This window comes from Haplochromis burtoni, unplaced genomic scaffold (assembly GCF_018398535.1).
Source record: "Haplochromis burtoni strain Fernald_Lab_line unplaced genomic scaffold, NCSU_Asbu1 Contig_11, whole genome shotgun sequence".
Taxonomy (NCBI): Eukaryota; Metazoa; Chordata; class Actinopteri; order Cichliformes; family Cichlidae; genus Haplochromis; species Haplochromis burtoni.
In genome coordinates this window covers 3,460,298-3,484,152 of record NW_024582372.1, presented here as the reverse complement: position 1 = coordinate 3,484,152, position 23,855 = coordinate 3,460,298, and the positions used below count along the sequence as shown (strand labels likewise).

Here is a 23,855-nt window from a genome sequence, read left to right as displayed (position 1 = left end):
ATATGACTGTATACTGTCAGAATATCCTTATCTCATAATTTGTAATGAATAATCTCCAAGTCATACAAGGATTTTAATCTCTTCTCCATTATTCTCCTAGTCTGGCTCCATATTGTATAATATTACTCTCACTTGTCTCTTATCTGCCTCCCATCCCATCGATTGTTCTCCTTCTCCATCTGTTCCACTTTTATTCCTCCCTTTCTCTCTCCTCCCACTCGCCGGACGTTAGCAGCGCCTCACAGGCTCCAATCACTCGTCGTCAGCCATGTTGTTGGTGTGACACACCGAGCTGTCAGCAACAGGTTCTCTTGAGCAGAAACGTTAACAAACTTAACATATCTCCTGAAAACGGCAGCTCTCCGCGGATACTAAACTTTGAGAGCGTGCGTGGGAAACCGTCCAGAAGTGGTGGCTCGTCATTTGCGGCCTCTCGAAAGCTCAGAAGTTGATGTTTTTGAACCGTAGCGGTGAGAGAGGTAGGCAAGCGAAACTGCTTATCTAAGCATGACCGTAAGTTTGATGTTCTCATAATAATCCCTTTATAGACTCCCTGTTGACTTTTCGATATTTTTTAATGACTTTTCCGTGTTCGTGTTTCCTTGTGTACCTTGTTTAATTTGAAAATATGAAAGGAAAAAGTGTTCTTTAAAGAGGTGATGCTTCACCGTGGGTGCCAAACAACCTGGGACCGTCAGAGTTGGGTTAGCTTGCTAAGTTGTGTTTTCATTAAATGTTTTGTTTGTGGACAATCAGATGAGTGTTTGTTGGCGCTTATTTTATGGCGAAAGTGTATCTGGGAGGTTTGTGAGAGCAGATTTGCAGGAAAGTCTCCTAAATTCCTTTTGGTTCAAACTAGTTGAGCAGGTTGCAGGCAGGTCTCAGTGACTGGTGACAAGTGATCAGGGAATGCGACTCTTTCGGTTTATCTAGAGACACATAAACAGAGATGAAGGTTGTAAATGACGTTACCGTCCCCAAGTGGAAATGTTTGTATGAATTATTGGCCTGCTCGGTCTCAGTTGTGCAAAGTGACCTAATTAGTGAAAGCCGAGGCCCACACAAATATATTTAATGAAAGAATTCAAAATATATTTCTTGTGTTAATTCCAACTCAATAGCTGACAGGGTTACTTCACCATATTTATTATAGGCTACTGTAGATTGGTGCTGCTGCACACAATCGTTCTTCCCTGCGAAATAATCTCTGTTTTTACAATTAATTAAGACCATGAACAGTGAGCTTGGGGGGAGCTAAACTGAAATAGTATTGGGATTGTAGAAAACTATTATCCACACATCTATGCATTTTCTGAATTGCTTATCCAATTCAGGATCGTGGGGGTTCTGGAGCATGTCCCAGCTGTAATAAGATAAGAGGTGGGGTGCACCCTGGACAGGTCGCCAGTCTACCACAGGGCTAACATTAACACCTACAGCCAGCTTACAATCAACAATTAACCTAACATACAAGTCCTTGGGCTGTGAGAGAAAACCCACGCAGAAGGGTCCCAAGCCTGGAGGGTAATCCTATTCCTTCTTGCTGGGAAGTGCTAATCACTGCACTACTATGCCGCTCACTAATAATAATAATTATAAAAAATTAAAATATAATGAGGGAAAATTCTTTTAGTTTTTATAAGTCTGGTCAAACTGGGTCAACAAAACTTAAACCAGGAGGTATTCGTGCATATGATCAACTATAACTAAAGTGAAGGTAATAAAAACTTAACTGAAATAAGGGAACACAATGTGGAAAGTAACTGAACTGAAATAAAAATTAATCTGGAAACATGATAAAATCTACAAATAATATGAACTACTGTGAGTGATGATTGCAAATAAGTTTAATTAAAAAACTTGGGGGAAAATGCAGGATAACCTATTGCAGCATTTATCTTTCTAACTTGGCAGGATGTTGTTTAAAAACCACATCAGCACAAAAAATTATCATCATTTGCTCCGGTGCTGTCTATTTCAGTGCAAATATTTTGTTATTGCATAACACTGATAAGTTGAGAGATAGTTCCTTTAGCTTTTTTTTTTTTTTTTTAAAGAGTCTTTTACCCGAAGGCCAACCTTATTAGAGAGTTGCTTGGAAAAAAATAAGTGACAGAGATTTAGAGAAAATGATTGAAAGGTCTGGAATGAAGTGCATGCTGAGTGTATCTGCTGTTCTTTTCTTTTGAGAAAAGCAATATTCCACCAGTGTAGCGTTTATCCTACCAGCACTGGGTAGTCATTTTGTTCCCCTAAATTGACAGGAAAATGCACAAATGTCTCTCTAATAAGGTAACAAAGACTTATGGCCTTTAATATATGTGGGCACATCATGTTTGCGTACATCATCACCTACCAGAGTTCTGTTGTAGGCTATTAAAACCCTGAAATCAGCAAAATATTAAAGTGGTTAACATGCTGAGTTAGTACAGGGAGGAGTCTTACCAAGCTGCAGCTCTTTGTGTCCAATCCTAACTTGATGCTTGTCATTTTAATACTGGACACTAAGCAGCAGCCTACCGTTTTCCTCATCCAACTTCCATTTATTATATAAATATTGGTCCGACATTAACTTGTCAGTCAAACCAGACTCGCAGTCTTTTTTTAATTTGGCAGTGGTGAAGCATTGCCATGTTCCCACTGAGCCACATGCACAAGCCAAACAACAAATTTAGAAGTGTACGTTCTCCAGCCCTGTCATATTCAGATAGATGGACAAATCAAGGTGAGTCAAACCCAGGCTAAAAGAGGGAGAGGTGTGCCATGCCTCTTAAATAAACAAAATCTGGCATTGCAAACATAGTTAATCAAACCCAATCTGAAACGCTGCAGGTTTGCTTTGCAGCCCTGAGTGTGGTAGATGGGTGTTTACTGCAGAGCGGGTGGATGCTGAAATATCACTTTAATAAAACTACCCGTTAGTTGTCTCTGTATTGTGGGAAGGAATTGAAAATATACATTAAAAACAGCTGAAGAGAAAGCTTGGGTAATTTTACTGTACACAAAGGCAGACACAGAGGGGAAGAAAGGGTGTCATCGGGCAGAAACAGAACTGTGGATGGAGTTGATGTCATTGGTGTGAGGTCAGTGAGCGAGGCGGCAGAAAATCAATCATTCCTCAGAACGGCATTCACGCAGTGTTTGTCTCTGAAAAGAGCAGTGATGATGACAGGACTGGCAGGGTGCAGTTTTACATGCAAAGTTATGAGAGTTGGTGAGAAAGTTGGGGGGGGGTTTGCTCAAAAGATGGTCACGAATGAGGAACTTGAGCAAGGAGAATATGTTTCTGTTCTCAGTCTCATCCCTATCCCTGACAGTGTTACGTCATGTTTGTTATTTCTTGATTCACTCTCAGCAAGGGTGGAATGGCAGTGAGGTACACAGTAGCACAAAGCAAAAGGTATAAACAGACAGAAAGAAAGGCACAGCAGAACTCCAAAGAGCAAATTGATATGCATATAAACACAAAAACTCTTGATTGTAGTTTGTAAAGAAAAGCTCTTTCCGCAATGGAATTTAGACTGTTATGGTCGAAGAAAAATAAGATCTAATGTCCCACTGTTCATTTTGATTATTTCTTTCAGTATGCAGTGGTTATGTGGTGTTATGGACATCAGTGTTACTGTTTTGCTGGCTGTTAGCAAGTATACTACAGTGTTTCACCACCTCTTCACCATTGTGAAAGAGCTGTTTCATGAACTGCAGGTTGGGACACTGTGAGTCACATGTCTATTTATGTACCGAACTATGACAAAAGCAATGGCTATTGCATGTGTGTTCACACCAAGATGAGTGGACACATAAAGCAGACTTATGTGTTTTGCTACCCAGGGGTTTATCATATTTTCCACTTCTCAGAATTCTAGTTATACAGACAAGCTGTATAACAGCTGTTCTTTTTTGGGTTGTTTTATTTTTAAATCCAGAACTACACAAGTTTTTAAAAAATATTGTTCATGCACACACTGTAACTCAAAAACATCATCACACACAAATAGAGCTAGAATTAGGAGGAAGTCAAAGTGTTGGGCATAGGAACATCAGTAGCTTGGATTCTTGCTGTTATTCAGATTTGAAGACGGGCATTGCGGTTGCTGCTCTATTGTCATTACAGAGAGCTTCTGTTCACTACTACTGTAGTGCATTCAGAAGTTTTTAGACATTCAAGTTTTTATTTCAGTTTTTTTACAGAACTATGTACATTACGCCACACTTATTGTAAACTTTGGTAAATCAATGAAAATATCAAATTTTCTTTTTCATTTATATGTTGATTATAGCAGCAGTAACAGCCTCAGTCCGTTGTGGGAATTATCACACATGTTTGACACACCTTTCTTTTGGACGTTTCTACGTTTTCTATCGTTTTTCAAACTCAACACAACTCATAAGGAGTGTTGGTCCACAGTAAATTCACAGTCTGAGAGCTCTGTTGGGTTTGTGCCCAGATTGTGGCAGGGTCAGTTCAAGACTGTCAGTGGGGAGCCAACCTGTGTTTTCTTGGCAGGATCCTCAAGGTTGTTGTCTTGTTGAAAACCACAGATCCTGAGCGCCCAGTCTCTGCCTGGTGTCTCCTGCAAATGCTGTTGGGAACTGTGGCTTTATTTAAAAGTTCATATTTCAAACCATAGACAGTATAAAAGACCTACCAGGATGTCACCTTTTGAAGTTTTATTTTGAAGCCTTGAGATGAACGTCAATAAAGGTAGTTGTTTTCCTAATAGACTTTTATAGGATTAGAAGTTTTTTGCAACTACAGCTATCGCCATCTGGTGGCCACTAGGTAAAATCCACATTTTTTTTAGGGGCTTCTTATTTTTGTAACAAGGAAGCTATGTCCATCCTCTTTACGCTCTCTGAGTTAAATTCAACAAACATAAGTAGAATAATATATAGCTCACTTAACTTGTCACGGTTTCCATTGGATCTTCTTTTCTTTTAGTTTCACAAGACTTTTTTTTCAGCTTTGCGAGTTTCTCTTGTTTGTCCGGTACTAAGCTAACCTTTCACAAATTGTATCTGCCTGCCTGTCTCCTAAATGTAGTTAGAGGTGCATTTTTCTGCTTTCGTATTTGATAACTATCAGCACATGGCTTCTAGGTGAGTTATTTCGCCTGCTTGCAGTAATGGCACATTCCATCTACAAGGCAGCTGTCTCCCTGATAGAGCGATTCAGTTGTGTCAAAACAGTGCATCTAGCTTAGAATCTGTTTTTGCTTTTCCTTTTCCTACTTGTTTTTAGATGTTTTTAAAAGGTTCTGTATCACTGGTTAAGTATAGATGAGGTTAGTTTTTAAGTTAGGTGGAGCTCTGGTTGTTGATCTTCACTCTGATTTTACCTTCGGGGAGTCTATGCAAATGGTGGAGCAGAGGTATTCATTTAGCAGCACAAGGCTTCTACTGAGGCAGTGTGTGTTTATGTGGAGGGCGACTCCAGAAGGTATTTGCATGAAGTTTGCAAAGCTGACTCTGCCACTGAGGTCACTCCTTTGTGCTAGCCAAGTCCGACGTTCAGTCGGTCAGTTGGTCAGGCAGCCGCCCTGTGAGGAAAGTTAGACTGCTTGCTTACTGTGGAAACAGTAAACCTTAAAGCCAACAGTCTGCTGCTTTCTTTCACTTATTCATTCAGATTCCTGTAGTGTTGGGTTACCAGACATTAGATTCCATGACTTCAGTGTCAGTGGCTTTCAAATACCTCCATAAGTAAGTACATTTCTTGAAAGGAACAACCAAACCATCCATTGTCACTGCTGATGGCAATATAGAGAGTACAATGATATGCTCTAAATTCATTTAAAACTAGTATGATTGTATTTGATGCTCTCCATCTAAACAGCTAGGAAAATAGATGGGAGAAGCAGAGGAAAGAATGGATGATCAGAGATATCGAATAAGAGTGTGGTCTGACTCGGGAAAGGAAGGAGAGAGGGAGAGTGACAGATGGCAGGCAGTAGATTAGCCCTCTCTTGTTATTCTCTGCCCTTGTAAGAGCGTCAGCCAGGCACTTTCTTTCTGTTTTTTTTCTCTCCCTCATTCATATTCTCATGCACAGGCTTCTTGTCACCAGATATGTCAGTAATCACCTATAAATGACTCTTTAATCTGGAATACTGTGTCAGTTTCAACCACAGCTCTCACGCTTATTTTTTAGGACATTAAAAGCTGCCTCTCTCTCGCCAAGATCTGTGATCACTTCCTGTCAACTGATGTTGATTAAGGAAATGCTTCTGTTCGTAGGTTAGGCAGGAAGTGCTGAGCGGAATGATTAGAATTTCTCTCCTGCTTTTCCTCCTCCACCTTCATCATGTGAATCTGAGCGGCCGATGGCAGTGTGATGATAACAGGGAAAGTTGTCATTCTAAAGATGCGAATATGAAATGAAAAGAGAAAATGTGAAGAAAAATAGTTGACGTACCAGTCGGACAGTTAAAGATTACATCTGTATTCAGTGTTGCATTACTACTGTTATTAATGGTTCTATAAATAAGTTCACACGACATTCATAACTGTCTCAGATCTAAACAATTCTGTTCTGTTGTGCATGTTGTAACGATCATTTAACAGGAAGAGTGCTACAGCAGCCACAGATAAGACCTATAACTATTTCTCCAACCCAGCATAAAGCTACTTACCGCCTTCTGTCAACAAGGAGTTCATATGTGATACATGAGACGGAGTCTGCTACATTTACCCTGTTATTTACATTACAATCAACCCCTGTGGACTGTCCCTATATAATAACATTTTAGTCTGGACCAAAGTACTGGGACAGACCTGCCTGATCACACAATCACATGCAATTACTTGAAACTTATAAACCCCAACCTTCAAGAAGAAGCTGAGCCTCCTACTACATAAAACAGGTTTATGCAACAATAGGCCAATTCCCACACTTTGTTTGCAAGTGCATGACTCAACAAGAGCGGTTTCAAAGCCTGATGAGATAGAGAAAGAGTCATAGTCACTGCTAACAGGAAGGCAGGTTTAAAGTCATTAAGAGTATTGGTTTGTCGCTTTAGTGTAGTAGCTTGTCTTTACTCATTTTCAACAGTTGAATGTTGAGCTACAACTTTACTCTAGATGGACATATTGTAATCTTATCTATAGCTACAAATTGTGGACAAAGACTGAAAGTGTATAAGCAGCAAAACAACATCTGGGCTTAGTCTTAAAGGGCGTTCACACAGGAAACAGTGTGCTTGTTGAGCGTTGGTTTGTTGCTGAATATTGGTAACGAGTGGAGTTCGTTTTGTGGTTGTCTAGGTAAAGCTCGAAGGCAGGACTGGGTCATTTTCCCCAGGGGTCACACAAGAAGCTCGCACCATTGTAGAGGATAAACTCATTCCTGGTGGATATTAACTTTAAAAATTAATTACCCACCCCTGTGCTAAGGTGTCTTTCACTGTTGTATTTCAACTAATGCTATTCTTTGATTAGACTGTTGCCTTCATGACCTGGACCCACATAAGCTTTAGAAAATAGAGAGCTGGAAATATCCTAACAGGATTGATTCTTGTATTGTGAAACTTACAGATTTTTCAAGAGTCGACAAAAACCTTTCTTCTATTGCTCTTAGGAAAAAAATGTAAATGGTTGTAAGTTTAACATTTGCTATAATTAAGTAGTCCTATCATGGACTGCAGTTGAACAAAAACTTTGTGTCTATAATAATAACTTGATGGTGTTTGCATCACACTGGGGAATAAACATGAACAAAGCATAACATCGGTACATCAAACGTGGGCAGTTTTTTGAAGAAGTGGTGTCTGTTTAGCACCAAAGGGCTGTAGATCCTTTGTTCAGTCTACATTAGCTGATCAAACAGAACTGAACAGGGGTTTGTATTCCTGGACACAGTAAATGTTAATAAGTGCATGTCGGTTTAGCTTTAGTAGTAGCATGGATTGCACTCTGGCCGCTACGACATCAGTGTTGATAGTACTGAAAAAAGTCCATGTGGTTGAAAAGATTTGGGATGCGGCCAAAGTGAACAGGAGAAGCCCTGTTTGACTCTGCTGACCGACCAGAATCGCTCTCTCTCTCTCTCTCTGCCTGGTCTGTCTCTGTACCTCTCTCTGCCTTTTTATCTCCCTGCTCTCTATGACAGTACTGTCCTCTCTTAGCTACAGTATTGACTGATTACTGGACCGTGCTTATGTGTGTTTTGCAGATGGCTGTGAACAGTAGCTGAGGACGTCACTGGGAGTTCTCCACCTGCGAAAATGAATGGTAAGATCACTGCGTTTTGTGTGTATAAAGGACAGTGTTAAATCTGTGTGGAGAATGAAAGAAAGAAAGAGGGGTGTGTGAATGTGGCTCTGCAGAGCTGCTGAGGCCAACATAAGGCTAGTTTTAGTGATAATTGCTGGGTTGTGTTTGGCCTACGTTTGTGTACATATTCTTGACCAGCTTCTTTATAGTTTGACACAGTTGTGCTAATTTTGAAGTCTGGTCCATATATTTTCTTTTCTTTCTTTCTTTCTTTTTTTTTTTTTTAAACCCACCAGGTTTACTGATAGCTTCAGTGACAGGATTAAAGTACCCAGATTAGTATATTTTTGGTGTTGGTGCAGGTTATATATGTTGTAGGGCTGTGCGATATGACCAAAATCTCATATCCCGATATAAGACATCTATCGTCCCGATAACGATATAAATCACAAAAATGTAACATTTTCTGTAAACTATGTGAATCTCGTGCAGCTCGACTTGCGTGAAGTGTTTCCAGCTGCGCGTCATGTAGCTGGAGTCGAGTGTTTTAATAGATGCATGAAACTATACATTTTTAGACATAAGTTGTAACGGCCGCCGTTTTCTTTGTGAGTATTTCTTACACGGCGTGCTGCAGGGAAAAGCCTGTTCTAACGTTTGAGTCTAAGGTTTATTTTTTAACACCTGGCGGCTCTTTTTTACTTCTCTTCCGTAAAATAATCTGCTCTTTCACGTGATTCAGTTTATTTTGAAAAGTCTCAACAGGATCTTGAGCTTTATTGTGAAAGGTTTATGTGGAAAATAAACAAGCGGACACGTGATGGTGTTACCGTCTCTGTTGCTAACGACAACACATAAAAACAGGCGCTTGTCCATCTGTAGTGTGGTTATATTAAATATAAGAGAAAGAGAGAACTTTAAGAAATTAATATAGCCACTACAGTGACCATCAAAACGATGAAAAAATATTGCGGTAAACAGTTTATTTTGCAACATCACGAAACAAACGATAGCGTCAAATGAAACTATAGACATTTTTATATGGTCATCCGATATATATCGTTATATCGAACAGCCCTAATATGTTGGTGTTGTTGATATATCGTGGAGTAAACAGCCTTGGTGAAGAGCAGTAAAAGTGTCTTGTTTTGCACTTAACAAAGTGAAAATTGAGCTTCATTATCACTTTGTCAATACTGGTGGATTCCCAGTGTCTGACTGCTGCTGAGGCTGACGTCAGGGTACTCTTTATCTGTGTCAGTTGGTCTGTGTGTGTGCACCTGTCTTCCTGTTTCCTTTTTTTTTTTACGCCTGTGTAATCTTGTGAAGTGAACTGAATATCTGATAAATTAGCTGACATTAATTAGAAAAATTAAGCCTGCTACTTCTTGGGGTCTATTTGCCTGGTATTATTTAATCTCACTGGCTATGACTGAAACTTTACATTTCCTTTCCCCCCTCAGGTGGTCCAAGTGTGTGGGCAATCTCCCCAGAGGAGAGGGACAAACATGATCAGATGTTTGACTCCCTCTCCCCAACGATGGGCTACGTCACAGGTACAGACATTTAAACATGCTGTTTGTCCATGATTCACACGGTGACTGGATGCTGGTTTTCAGAGTGCTATTTTATCATGATGAAACTGGAAATTGCAAATGGCTGTGACTCAGTTGGTATCCCTAATCCCCAGCCCCTCCCCATGCTGAAGTGTCCTGGTGCAAGACATTGAATACTAGGTTCCTTCAGATGGCATGGCAGTGCCTGTGTATGGAAGTAGAAAACATTGTAAAGCGCTTTGTAGCACCAATAAAGTTGAAAAGTGCTTTATTAATGAAAACATGTGGCCCGAGGACCAGAACCGGCCTGTGAGCCATCTCAGTTTGCCCTGCAACATCCTAAAAGGAAAAAAACAGGTTTATCTATGCAGTGCTAAACATTAAATAACTGGCAAGATGCATATAAATTTTGATGAAATATTTGGATGGAATTTTAGTGAGTGTCTAAACGAGGGTGGCCTGCTGGAGAAAATGTTACCCACCTGTGATTTACAGTAATGAACAGACACGTACAAATACAGACGCGACGAGGCACATGTAAATATAACCAATATAACATATGTATTAAAGTCCAGATAGTGATGTACAACCTCATACTTGTAAACTGACACTTTTTTGTTTTCTTCCCTCTCTGTCTTTTTATAGGAGACCAGGCAAAGAGGTTTTTCCTTCAGTCAGGGCTGCCTGCATCAGTGTTGGCTGATATATGGTGAGAGAAACACAGACTCACAGTGGATAAGATGCTGTGCTTGAGAAGATCTTCCTGAGAACCCATCACCGTTTCCTTGCTTATGTTTTGTGTTCTGTCTCCCAGGAGCCTGGCCGATATGAATAAAGATGGAAAGATGGACCGGCTGGAGTTTTCTGTTGCTATGAAGCTTATAAAGCTCAAACTTACGGGTACACCACTTCCCTCATCGCTTCCAATCATCATGAAGCAGCCTCCAGTGCGTGCTCCCACCATGAACAACCCCATCAACCCTGCCTATGGTACGATATTATTATTATATCGTACACTATAGCAGTGAATTTGTTAGAAAATTAACATTTTACTATTTGCAAATATGTGGAGTTTTCCTTTAATGGACATGGCCCACAAAAACGGGAAAGAACGAGCTGCTATGGCTCCTAGGTAGAAGCGAAAATATGATTTTTTTTTTTTTTTAATGAAGATCCTCCATTCAAAGATTTCGGAGCACTTAGAGTAATCTAAACTCTGTCTGACTGATTGTTTCCATGCATGCATTTAGTCACTGTGATCAAAAATGGTGTATCTAATTGTGTCATAGGAATTGGCTCTATGGTGCATGGAACAAACCTTGCCATGTTGACTCCTATGGCTGTGTCACCTATGACACCAATGACGGGCCTCAGCCCAATGGTTCCTTCATCATCAGGAATGAACCCACTAATGATGTCCACTGCCCCCACGCCCCTGGTTCCAACTATGGGAAATACCACAGTACCAAATGGCACCATGGGTCTCCTCCAGCCAATTTCTTCTGGAGGTTTGAATACTGGTATGTGTAATTCTCTTTTCCATTAATCAGTTAGCTGTCATTTTTGTCTTTTTCATCTTGTATCTGAGAGACTTCTAACAGGAAATCTATTAGGATATTATTAAATATGCTACACTTTAAATATTCCAGGTTATCATAGCGCTTTGTGTTATCTGATCAGTGTTTATCATGCTAGTTGATCAGGTTGTCACGGCTGAAAACTAACTAAAGAAGCAAGTCCATGAAGCACCCTAAAGGAGAACTTTGTTCTGAAGATTTTCAAAGTTTTTCTGTTTTAAGAGAAGGTTTTGTCCAAAAACTTGAACAACTTTGGTTTTGTTTATTTTTTTTAAAGATTAGTACATTTGGAAAAAAGTGTATTAAATATTCTGTCAGCTTTTGAACATGATAAACTTGCATTAGCTAATAGTGCGCAGGATTTGTATGCAAACTTGACCTGGATTGGAGTTTGGCCCAAGCAGCTTGGTAGTGCTTAAGTTTTGGAGTCCACTTAAAACTAGATCTAGATCCACAAATTTTGCATCACGTCAATGCTCTTAAGAAAATACTTCAAACTAATCAGAAACTAGATATTGGTTGGGGGACTCGAATAATGCATGTTATGGAGGAAATGTTCATCTTTGTGTGTGATCTGTTAGACAGCTCTTGTTTGTCTTTTTGGTTATTGCTTTCTTGATGCTTATCTGCTGTTTGTTGTAGTATGAAAACTGCTGAGGAGAAATGCTGGCTGTTCTCTCATATTAAATACTGTATATTTGCTGACAATGAAGCAGTTCTGGGTATTTTAAGGGAAAACCAGGAAAATGGAATGGCTCCTGTCCTGTTTTGCAGAGTCAGGTTTCTGTCTCATCTCCATACAAATGGACTCCCTGTCCTTGACAAGGTTACAACAGTGATCACAGTACATTAATATAAGGCCTCTGCCATTTAAGAAAACTGTAAAGACAGAACCCTCAACTTTTCCACCAAGTGAAAAAAAGAACATCACATTTTGTAATTGTGGTTAAGTGTGTGAATAACATTTTGTGCCCTATTGTTGAAATATGATTAACGCGCGTGTGTGTCTCTGCTTCAGGCCTACCTCTATCTGCGACCTCTTACGCCTCTCCGCTTGGACGCGCCTCTTCTCCTGCTGGTATAAACATGGCCCCAACACTGCTAGACCTGGGATCTGGCAGGTAAGACCTGCACATATACGTAAGCATGTCTGGGCAACCTCTGACTTGTTTACCTTGTCAGTTTCTTTTAGCCCTTTTCAACTAGTACCTGCTCATCTCGACTGGGTCTGTAGGGGTTCCATTAAGTGTCAGAACTCGGTTCTAGGTACTTTTTTAGTAACTACTCAACCAGGGTCCCAAGTGATCTGAGTCGACACGAAAAATGTGACAGCAACAGCAACAGACTGCCTGCCACTGACTGCTGATTCAATGGTGTCAAAAGCGACTACTCACAAAAATCCACTCCGTGATGCATACAAATGACATTACAGGACTTCTGGCTGCATTGCTATATGTCAGAAAAATAAAATTTCAGAAATTGAGTTGAGTCAAGCTGAGTAGGTATTAATGGGAAAGGGCTATTATCTGTACAAACGTAAACATTTGGTGTATTGTTTTTCAGCTCCGGTTCTTCAACCCCATCTGTGATGTCCCCCATGAATGCTGTTCCCAGTGACTGGGCTGTGCCACATGCTTCCAGACTTAAATACAGACAGCAGTTCAACAGCTTGGATAAACAGATGATTGGATACCTCACTGGTATAATGCATTTATGTGTATGCTTACTGTATAGGTTATATAAAACCAAACTATTTATGGAATTTAGGTGTGGAGACAGTCACTGATGACTTCATTTTCCTCCCTCTTTTTTTCCTCTGTATCAACCTTTAGTTAGCTTTAAGTAGTGGAGACTATAGTAGCGGGTGTGTTCAGTCACAGTGTTTCTCAACACACACATGCACACAGTCAAGTATTTGTTTGTCCTTTTGTTCTGCAAACCTTGTAAAACCTGTTCTTATGAAAAAAACAAAGATTTATTGAAATGACAATGAAGGTCAGATTTTTTTTCCCCAATTTTCTTAGTAATGCAACTTGACTGTTATTACGCAGTCTGTATGGTAACAAAATTACACAAAGGGCATCTTTTATTCCTTCAAGTTTTGTGTCCTTGTAGACCTTTGTAAAAAGCTGAGTGTTTTCATGCTGTCACAGACTGTTTACCATCATCTGCTTTTTAGAATTTTGAAACTTTGTACAATGTCACTCTAGGAAAAATTGGTTATGGTGTTGCAACTGCTTCCTGTCGTCACCACACGTTATATGTAGATTAATTCATATATCATCAGCCACTGTACTATTTCACACACACCACTTCTTTCTTCTTCCACACCCCCACACCTCTGTGCTCCACAGCTCTGACATTTGTTCCTCTTCTTACCAGGTCTGCAGGTGAAGGGTGTGATGGAAAGTACGATGCTGACAAAAATACAACTGGCCTCCATCTGGTAGGATTATGTGTGTATTTTGGTGTGTCTGAACATGTCTTTTGATTACTACAGTCAGGTTTGGCAGCCAGAAGTACGAAAGGTCATGCAGTTGTAGCATTATCACAATACCGCTTTCATTATTAAGGAAGTAATTGTTTTTTGTTTTAAGAATGCTGTTCCCAGTATCTATTACTTGTTAAAATGGGTTAAAACATCTGACAATAGATTTGCTGGGTTTTTTTCTTTGTTTTTCTTTTGTTCTACAATATTTTTTACGCAACTGAATACTGCAGGATTTATCAAATCAAATGGACATGTTTTCTACAGTTAGCTACTTAATGCTATAACTGTTAATTGTTTTTATTGAATTTGGTTGAGTTAGTTTTATATGATCATGCATCTTGTGCTTCAACACCTAGTCTGGTTATGTCAGAGCAGCAAGTCCAGTAGCTGTAATATTGATGTTGTAATTGTAAATATGAGGTCCAAATATTCCTGAGTAACAATATTTATTTCCCATGAATATTATTCTGCTGAATTTAAGTATGATAAGTGTACATTATGTTTTACAAAAGTCCAACTTGCAAATTTCCTGCAGGAATTTAGCAGATGTGGATAAAGATGGCAAGCTACAAGCGGAGGAGTTTATTCTGGCAATGCACCTCGTGGATTTGGCAAAGAATGGTCAACCACTGCCATTAACACTGCCAACTGAGCTGGTACCACCCTCACAGAGGTATGTGGACACACATGTTCTGCTTGACCAAAACCTCTCCAACATTCTCTATATATAAATGCTTGACGTAAGGTTTTTTGCACAAAACCTTGTTATTATGTGAGTGATGTTGCATGCTGTATTTTCAAAGAAACTGATTGAAATCTGTATTGCAGGAGTGCCACGAATGGCCTCAGCTCTTCCCTGATCGATAACTTGGAAATTGAACCGCCACAGAAACCAAAAATGAACAGTCAGTACTACCAATAAACACAACCAACTCACACAGGCAGCAGCCTTTTTAAACTGAGGGTTCATGTGCAGCCAGCAGCTATGGATCATAAATATTTATTTTATTTTTTTGCACACACTGAGAAATACTAATATAATGGGTGTAGTTTGAGTTTCCCCTCTTCTTGTAACTGCATTTCACATCTCAGCTTTAACCCTCTTTTTTCTCTCTCTGTTTCCTTGGTTCACTACTATGGACTTCAAATAAGATGAGTTACAAAACTTGCAGCTCATCTGTGTGTTTCCCATGTAGTGCATAGATTTGACTACCAAAAATACAAAAGAAAATGATGCACAGATTAAAATGATCTTATCATAAATATGAGAGAAGCTGCGCATAGTAAAATGGAAACAGTCGGTCAAACTCTAGTAATAAGTCTGAGTCTTTAAAGAACAGCATCTGGAATGTGGTGCACGTATTGGTGACTTAGGCTACAAGTAGCAGCTGGAATGTTTGGACGTTGTTAAATGCTAATCCTCCAAATCTTATAAAAATCATTCACAATTTTTTTTTTTAAGACATGATCTCAAATAAATAATCAGTATTTAGTCACATACATGTTCACAATTCTTTTCTTAATGTTACATGAAAAGTACAGTGATCTGTCATGTCTTCCTACTTTATTTTTAGTATCATTTGAAGATAAATTCAAAGCAAACTTGGAACGAGGGAATGCAGAGTTGGAGAAAAGACGACAGGCCCTACTGGACGCTGAGAGGAGGGAGCAGGAGCGGCGTGCTCAGAAAGAGAAAGAAGAGCGAGAGAAGAGAGAGAAAGAGGCTTGGGAGGCTGAGGAGAGAAGGAGGAAAGAGGAGGAGAGGAGGCTCGAGCTCCAAAGAGAGCTGGAGAGACAGAAAGAGGAAGAACGGCAGAGGGAGATGGAGAGAAAAGAGGTGAGGTGAACGTCTCTGAATGAGTTGGTTTGTTCGCAGTGATGCGTGGTGTACTTACTTCTGTGTGTCCGTTTATTCTAGGCTGCACAGCGGGAGCTCGAGCGTCAGAGAAAAGAGGAGTGGGAGAGGAGGAGGAAAGGAGAGCTCCAGTTAAAGAAGGAACAGGAGCAGGATGAAATCACCAAACTGAAAGCTAAGAAGAGGAGCCTGGAGTTGGAGTTGGAGGCAGTGGTGAGTGCTGAAGAGACATTTCAGTCCAACATAGAGCAAAAATACTTTCTGTCTACATGTTGTGGAGGTTTTTTAAGCTATCTCATCTCTGTTCTTCTGTCTCTACCTCTTTTAGGGTGACAAGCACCGTCAGATCTCGGACCGCCTGCGTGACTTTCAGAACAAGAAAAAACTTCAGAAGACTGAGCTTGATCTTAACAATCAAAGGAAGGAGGCACGCCAGCAGGATATTAACAATCTGCAGAAACAAATTGAGGTCTGTGCTTTTTTTCTTCCCCATTTTTTTTCTGAGATCATTTCTGAGTTTCATTCAGTTCCTTGTGTATTTCTATAATATTCTAATATTATGACATTTAGTGCTGAAAGTAGCAAGGATAGTTGTTTAGTAGTTTACCTATGTATATGAGTATTGCTTTATTGAGAGGGTGTGTGTCTGTTAATCTCTTTTTGAAACTCCGCCCCCTCCAGTGATGCATTTTTTTTTCTTTTCTTTTTTTTTTTTAATCCATTAGGAGTTCCAGAGAAAGTTGTCCCACTTGACTCCGGAGCAGAAAAGACTGACTGAAAAGCTGAAAAATATGTCTCTGAATAACCTGCCTGGTTAGTAGTGAAAAATTAACATGCCAAGCTTTGGACCATCAATCATAGAAAAATGGAAAATAAAATGAAAAGAATACCTCTTATATGGCAAATTGACTCATTTTAATTATCACGGTTTTCATTATACTTGTTGTAATTATAATTACTTAATACATGCAACCAGAAGAAGTAAATGCAAACAATTTATGGATTGTTGTCTGATAGATGTACCACCAGTTATCGCAGTGACTGTATTTTATCTGCTTGTAGCATCGACAGTGTCCACCCTAAAAGGGAGCATGACGGAGAAAAAAGGGACGTGTATGAAACTGCGAGAACAGCTTGAAGTTCTGGAGAAAGAGACGGCTGCCAAACTAGCAGAAATGGACCAGTATAACAAAGACATGCAGGTAGGAATCTGTCACTACTTCAGTCTGCTTTTTGGCCAGATGCGTGTGGAGCAGCAGCAACACAGTAAATACAGGTAGAAAGTGCTGTGTTCTCGTCTTGTGGCTAATAAACTAAGCAAGCCCTTGGTTTATTTTACAGCTAGTAGGTACAGTTTGTGTTCTTTGCATGTGTGTGGTACCGAGTTATGTTGGATTTAAACGGACTAAACACTGCAGGTGTGAAAACAGCCTTAGAAAACTCTCATGAGAAAATGTTGAATGCTTGTTTTTGCAGTCGTTGAGGTTCATGGCAGCCGTGTCAGGGAACAATAGTTAATGTCTTCTTGCAGTTCTTCTGGAATGTGTAGGATGGTTTCCATCCTTGATCAGTTAAGGGCCAGAATCTCAAGCTCTGTGGATTATATTATTTTTTTGCACTTATTCTCAGCAGTGCAAAATCGTAGAACTGTAAAGCTTTGATAAAAAGGGGCTGCTAGTTTGGATCGACTTCCTTGAAACATATTTATTTTAATTTTTTAAGGAGACTGTTTTCCTAATATAAATTTAAAAGCAGTGATTTAACAAATTGCATATTAGACTGTGTCCTTTACAGCTGATCACTAATATTGCTTCCTGGCCCTTGAGGCCTTTTTTGTCTTTCTCCTTCCCTGCCATACTTCCTACTTTGGCATCTGATTCAACATATTAAACTTTGATTCCTCTTTTTCCTCGTCTTCTGGACATTTCTGCTCTTCCCTACACTGGATCCTTTCCTCTCTTCCCATTCGCCCATCTCATTCCCCTTTTCAGTGTGTGGGTGCTGAGGAGTCAATACTCCAGGCTCTCCTCTCTCTGCTGGCCTGCCTCCGTAACCTCTTCTACCTACTAAAGGTTTTTGCTTTAGGTCTCATTATTGTTCTTGCCTTGTTGTATCTTGTGTTTTGGTCCCCTAATTTATCTCTTTCTTTTCTACTTTTTCATAATATTTAGTCAGGTGTTGGATGCTGTTTGTTTATAGGCCTTAGACTGTGCCCATGTCCGTCTCGCATCCTTTAATTCAGCCATTTATCTTTCAGACTGCTAGTAATTATGTGAACTATCTTTGTTTACACCAGGAACTGAGAGAGAGCCAAAGAAATCAGCAGGCTGCACTGGAGAAACTGCGCAGCATAAAAGAAGACAAACAGCGTGAACTCATGCGAAAGAAGGAGCAAGAAGAGGAGATGAGGAGGAAGGAAGAAGAGAGGAAACGACAAGCGGAGGAAAGGAGGCGCAGGGAGGAAGAGGAAGAAGCTCAGAGGTACACTTTGAATTTACATTTGTGTGTTATAAATATTAGTCATCAGTTATACAGCAGATGCCATATGCTCTTTTTCCAACCAACACAAAACGTATTAAGATGTTATTGAATACTGGATATAATTTGTTATTCAGTCAAGTTTGATGATGTTGTTTACTTAAAAAATAACCTTTTTTGTCATGATCAAAAAGATAAAGAGACCAATAGAAAAAAAATGTAACAACTCCATATACTGATAATTCACACAATTCCGAGATGAAAATAATGTCATCAGTTCAAAAAACAAAACCCCAAAATAGGCAGGATCCATATCGAACAATTTACGCTGAGATTGACACTTTAGTACAGCGGTCCCCAACCTTTTTTGCGCCACGGACCGGTTTATGCCTGACAATATTTTCACGGACCGGCCTTTAAGGTGTCGCGGATAAATACAACAAAATAAAACTAGTACTGGTACCGAAAAAAAGATTTATTCATAACACACGTGAAAAGACCCAGGAAAACCGAGTTAATGATAAAAACGATAACTAAATAATGCTGAAAACCGATAAAAACCCTGAAAACCATACATTTCACACCCGAGCCCCAACTCTCGCGGCCCGGTACCGGTCCGAGGCCCGGGGGTTGGGGACCGCTGCTTTAGTAGATCCAAAACTTTTAGCCTAGAAAAGGTTCCCGTGCCATGGCCAGCGTCTTCTGTTTGTCCTCAGAAGTTTTTTGCAATTATGTTCTTCAAACCAGTTGAAATAGCTTTGGATTAACTTTTGAGATATTTTTCCTACATGGCCTCTTCTCAAAACATTTAAATCTTTCTGCCTTTTCTTCAGTTATCTTTATATCAGTTTAACTTAGTAATAGTTAAATACACAATGACCAGTTAATAGTGCATTAATTTGAGGTGTGTATTCCTTATAAACTCAACTGGGCACATTTCCAGTCCTCTGATCAAATTCTTCTGGGATGGGGTGGAAGTTGTGGTGCACCCTGATATATTGGTGGTTGTGAGAAATAGCTTGGTTGTTTTGAATATTTTCTCACATCATCACAAATAACTTTTTCATTTTAATGTTCAGACTTTTAAAGCTTGTTTTTTTTCTCACTTACAGGCGTATTAGGATGGAAAGGGAGCGTCAGAGAAAGCTTCAGGAAGAGAGGGAGGCCAAACAGAGGGAAGAGGAGGAGAGACAGAGACAGGCTCTCATCCAGGCTGCCAAGGAGCAGGCAGAACGAGAGCTCAGAGCAAGGGAGGAGGCAGAGCGGAGAAAACGAGAGGAAGAGGAGAGAAGGAAAAGAGAAGAAGAAGAGCGCCAGCGCCAAGCAGAGAGGCGGAGGCAGGAGGAGGAGAGGCGAAAGCTGGAGGAGGAGAAGAGGAAGCTAGAAGAAGAGAGGAGAAAACTGGAGGAGGAGAGGAGGCAAGAGGAGAAGAGAAGGAGAGAAGAGGAGGAACGACGCAGAAGGGAGGAGGAGGAGAGGAAGAGGTTAGAGGAGGAGCGGAAAAGGTTAGAAGAGGTGCGAAGGGAAGAGGAGCGCCGAAGGGAGAGAGAGGAGGAGGAGAGGAGAAGACAGAGGGCTGCTGAAGCAGCTTTCCGAGACGCAGAGGAAAGGCGAAAGCAGCAGGAGGAGGAGGAGAAGAGGAAGCGGGAAGAAGAGAGGAGAAGGCTTCATCAGCAGCAAGAGGAGGAGAGGAAGAGGCGTGAGGAGGAGAGAAAAAGGGCAGAAGAGGAGAGGAAGAGAAAGGAGGAGGAAGAAAAGAGGAGGAAAGCTGAAGAGGAGAGAAAGCGGAAGGAGGAGGCGTCTCGTCAGCAGAAGCAGCAGCAGCAGCAGCAGCAGCAACCACCTAAAACAGGAGGGAAGATTGATATTCAAGCTCTGCTGAGAGGGCTGGAGGAGCGGAAAGGTGTGAGGGACAGTTGCATGTTTTGAAACCTTTATCAGCTTCTGTTGTCTTTGTTTTATAGATCATTTCACTTTATGTCTGATTTGGTGCTACAGGCGGGCAGCCGAGGGCCAAGCAGCACAGGAAGTCAGCATCGCTCACATCCTTCAAAGCAGTCTACCCATTTACTGCACGAAACAACGAAGAGCTCAGCCTGGAAGCAGATGACATCATCGAGGTAGGAATAAAATCAGGGCTTCACTCTTTTCTTTTCTTTTTTTTCTTTTCTTTTTTTGTTTTTTGACCCTCAGCTTTTAACTTTCCTGTCTCAAACCTTCTCTCCTCTGCTCAGGTTGATGAGACGACAGAGCGAGAGGAAGGCTGGCTATATGGCAGCAAGCAGGGGACGATGGGCTGGTTCCCAGAGAGCTACGTCGAGAGAGTGGGCCCATCGAATACAGCTGATAGCACTGCTCCTGCTCCTCCTGCTAAACTACCGCTGCAGTCACAGCTTAGTAATGCTCTTAAGGCTGCCAAAGTGTCCGGGACAAAATCCGCCTTCACACCAACACATTCTCCAAACCCTGCAACTTCTGACAGTCAGGAACAGGTGAGGGCTTCACACAGCACTTACTGCTCCTTACAACTGTATAATTATTATGTGGATAGGTTCAACCTCTCTGTGCTGTTATCTTTTCATCAGCGGGTGGTGGGTACCCTGTTAGCCCAGGCGCTCTGTTCCTGGACAGCAAAGACAGATAGTCATCTGAACTTTAATAAGGACGATGTGATTCAGGTATTGGAGCAGCAGGAGAACTGGTGGCTGGGAAAACTGAACGACGAACAGGGCTGGTTCCCTAAAACATATGTGAAACCTATTGGAGAAGATGAGGGTTCAAAGTAAGTACTTGCTTATGTGTGGATCTTTACTTTTTCTAAGACATTAGCAGCTTTTTCCTTCTTGGATCTTGGATTTGGATTCAAAATCTCAACAGTCTTTTATAGCCTTGGAAATGGAAACACTTCCTGTTATTTTAGTTTCTGATAATACTAACAAGCCTCATTGTGAATGATTTTTTTTTTCCTTTCCTTTTAGGAGACACTTTCTTCCTGAAACTTTACTGTAATGAAATACGCAGCTTAAAGAGTAATTCAGGCTGCAAAAATGTTAATATTTGGTTTATTATGGTTTACTCTTTAAAAATGACTCTTATTACCATCACTATATATATGTATAAAAGGGGAAAAGACATCTCTTCTTGTTTAACATTAATCATTTTAACATTTCAACTTTTAGTTTTGAAGCAGATTTAATCTGAACTTCAGCCTTCATGACAATCTGAGGTTGTACACTTTGTATAATTTAGACCTCTTTTAGACCACTAATAAGCAGAAAATTCCTGTGTGGATGAACATTATTCACTACTGACACACGGCTGAATTCAAGTCTTAGTGATCATGTGAAAAATACAGCTTTTTACCTTTCATGTTCAATCAAATGTAAACATAAGGAGATATGTTTTCAAGGGTTGGCCAGCCTGATTTAGTCAGCCTGTTGTATGGTGGGAACGTTGGCCTTGTGTACTTATGTAAAATCAGTAAAACAGAAAAACATACTTCATTGTCTTTTGTTAAATTAATTAATCTCCATTAATTTGCATAAACTCTGTAATCCTGTGTGCCTTCCATATGTAAACTTTGGTGCCATTATCTCAAACTAAATCAGCCAAGTCAAGCCGCATGATAACATGACCAGTCACCTACATTCACAGGTGCAGCAGGATATGCACTTTGATTCCAGCTGGTATTGTAGGAAACTGAGCCTGAAGTTTAAGCTCTTGATTTACTAGTCAGTCAAGTGCAGGTTCATCTGTGTTTGTGACATTTGGCTGGTGACCAAAACAATGAGACAGCAGGTTTACGAAGGCCTGAGCAGATTCCCCAATGACTAGAAAGGTTTGCATTTCTTTAGTTAAACTTTGCGTGTGGCGTCATAAGTTTTGGGAGATGCATGGGTGGATTGCCAGACTACTATGCATGTATGTACTGTAATATTGTCTCTCTGTCTTTACAGTGTGAAGAGCTCCTCTGCTGATGCTCCTGATGGGGATAGCCTGCAGCTTGAAGGTAAAGTAAAAAGTCTTGTGAAATGTAAACTGCGCTTCCTGATATTGAATACAACTAAGAGTCCAAACTGGATGCAGTCTGTTTGACAGTCTGTTTGAAGAAGTCACTTGGATAAACAACGAAACGTTTCTCCCACTGAAAACTCAACGTCCAGATGAACAGAATCAACTTTTTGGGATCATATTTTAACATTTTATAAAGATTAAATGATTGAACAGCCTAAACTACACAATTTTTCCCTCCTTGATGTCGATTTGTTTAGCTTTTCACATTTATTTAGATAATATATGCTTCATTCAAAATTCAACATTACTGTTCATCTGCTATCATTCAGGATTTGTTGACTCTTTTAATTGGACTATGATGGAGGTTAGTTTATCGATGTAAACAACACGTGGGCCTATAGCTGTATTGTTGTGTTTTAGTCTTTTTGATTCTTTTTCTTTTCCAGAATTTGTGGCCTTGTACACCTACGAGTCTCCACAGTCCGGTGATCTGACATTCAAAGAGGGAGATGTGATCCTGGTGAGCAAGAGAGATGGAGAGTGGTGGAACGGCTCGATAGGAAACCGCACGGGCGTCTTCCCCAGCAACTACGTCAAACCTAAAGAGACAGATGTAAGAACACTCAACATAACACACACGGGGCATGAACTGGTCTGCTGCAATAAATAATTTGGGAAGGTCTTATTTAAGACTTCAGTTTGTGACAATTTCATAATAGATTGCATTATAACATAAAGGGTTATAAAAGAACACGTACTAAAATATAAACCCATCTTTTATTTTCAGACATCGAGCACATCTGGAAAGAAAAAGCAAGGTAACGTTCTAAATTTCAAACATGTTTTGTTGAAGTCCTGATTGTACATTTTTCTGAAATAAGTTGTTTGTGTTTTATGTCCACAGAGGTTGCTCAGGTTACTAGACCTCACGCTTCTACTGGTCCTGAGCAGCTGAATCTGGAAAATGGCCAGCTCATCCTCATCCTCAGCAAGGATGTCTCAGGCTGGTGGCTTGGTGAACTGCAGGTCAGTGTTTAGGGTTTTTTCAAGTTATAGTCTTTTTTTTTTTTCTTTTTTTTTTTTTTAACTAGGCTACCACAAGCCCAAAACAGATTCATCCTTGCTGACACAAAGGCACAAAGACAACTCGAATGTCTATAAGCACGAACAACGGTGAGAAGCCCATTAACCACAGGTCCTCACAGACTGAGTGGATTGGTCACCGTATAACAAGCACACTCATTTATAAAATTCCTCATTATTTAGCTTATAGATATTTCACACACACATATTCCACTATGAGTACATATTTCCAACATATAAGAAGTGTTTCAGTCACTCATCTTGTACTCATTCTGCCTACGTTTCTCCTTCCTCCTTAGAGAACCACTTTTATCTTTTTCTTTCCTAAACATAATTTATTATACTGCTGGACAACAAACACACAATGATCACACAAGCTGTTGCACAGTTGACGTCAACAGGTTCCTGCACATTTTCCACATTCCTGCACATTAGAATTCCCAGCATGCCCATCTGCCTTGTTCAAAGATACTTGGTATCTGTGATACTGGGCCTATTTACTTGGTTCAAATCAGCAGAGGTGGGACCAAGTCATTGTCTTGCAAGTCTCAAGTAAGTCTCAAGTCTTTATCCTCAAGTCTCAAGTCAAG

The 23,855-nt window shown here is 40.2% G+C and overlaps 1 protein-coding gene across 1 annotated transcript in view; it reads left to right on the top strand.

The window, feature by feature from the left end:
• The first annotated feature begins 234 nt into the window (after window positions 1-234).
• The window catches only part of itsn2b (intersectin 2b), a 41,236-nt gene continuing 17,615 nt past the window's right edge, over window positions 235-23,855 (top strand). Inside the window, 26 exon segments of the mRNA XM_014340002.2 lie at window positions 235-479; window positions 8,171-8,229; window positions 9,675-9,767; window positions 10,413-10,476; window positions 10,582-10,757; window positions 11,057-11,287; window positions 12,363-12,465; window positions 12,908-13,044; window positions 13,727-13,790; window positions 14,371-14,508; window positions 14,664-14,740; window positions 15,410-15,672; window positions 15,754-15,903; window positions 16,019-16,159; window positions 16,416-16,503; window positions 16,753-16,892; window positions 17,987-18,171; window positions 19,281-19,778; window positions 19,860-20,071; window positions 20,167-20,288; window positions 20,403-20,660; window positions 20,754-20,950; window positions 22,125-22,177; window positions 22,629-22,795; window positions 22,970-23,000; window positions 23,087-23,208. Of these exon segments, the coding sequence (XP_014195488.1) occupies window positions 8,223-8,229; window positions 9,675-9,767; window positions 10,413-10,476; window positions 10,582-10,757; window positions 11,057-11,287; window positions 12,363-12,465; window positions 12,908-13,044; window positions 13,727-13,790; window positions 14,371-14,508; window positions 14,664-14,740; window positions 15,410-15,672; window positions 15,754-15,903; window positions 16,019-16,159; window positions 16,416-16,503; window positions 16,753-16,892; window positions 17,987-18,171; window positions 19,281-19,778; window positions 19,860-20,071; window positions 20,167-20,288; window positions 20,403-20,660; window positions 20,754-20,950; window positions 22,125-22,177; window positions 22,629-22,795; window positions 22,970-23,000; window positions 23,087-23,208 (3,717 nt within the window). The 5' untranslated portion in view covers window positions 235-479; window positions 8,171-8,222.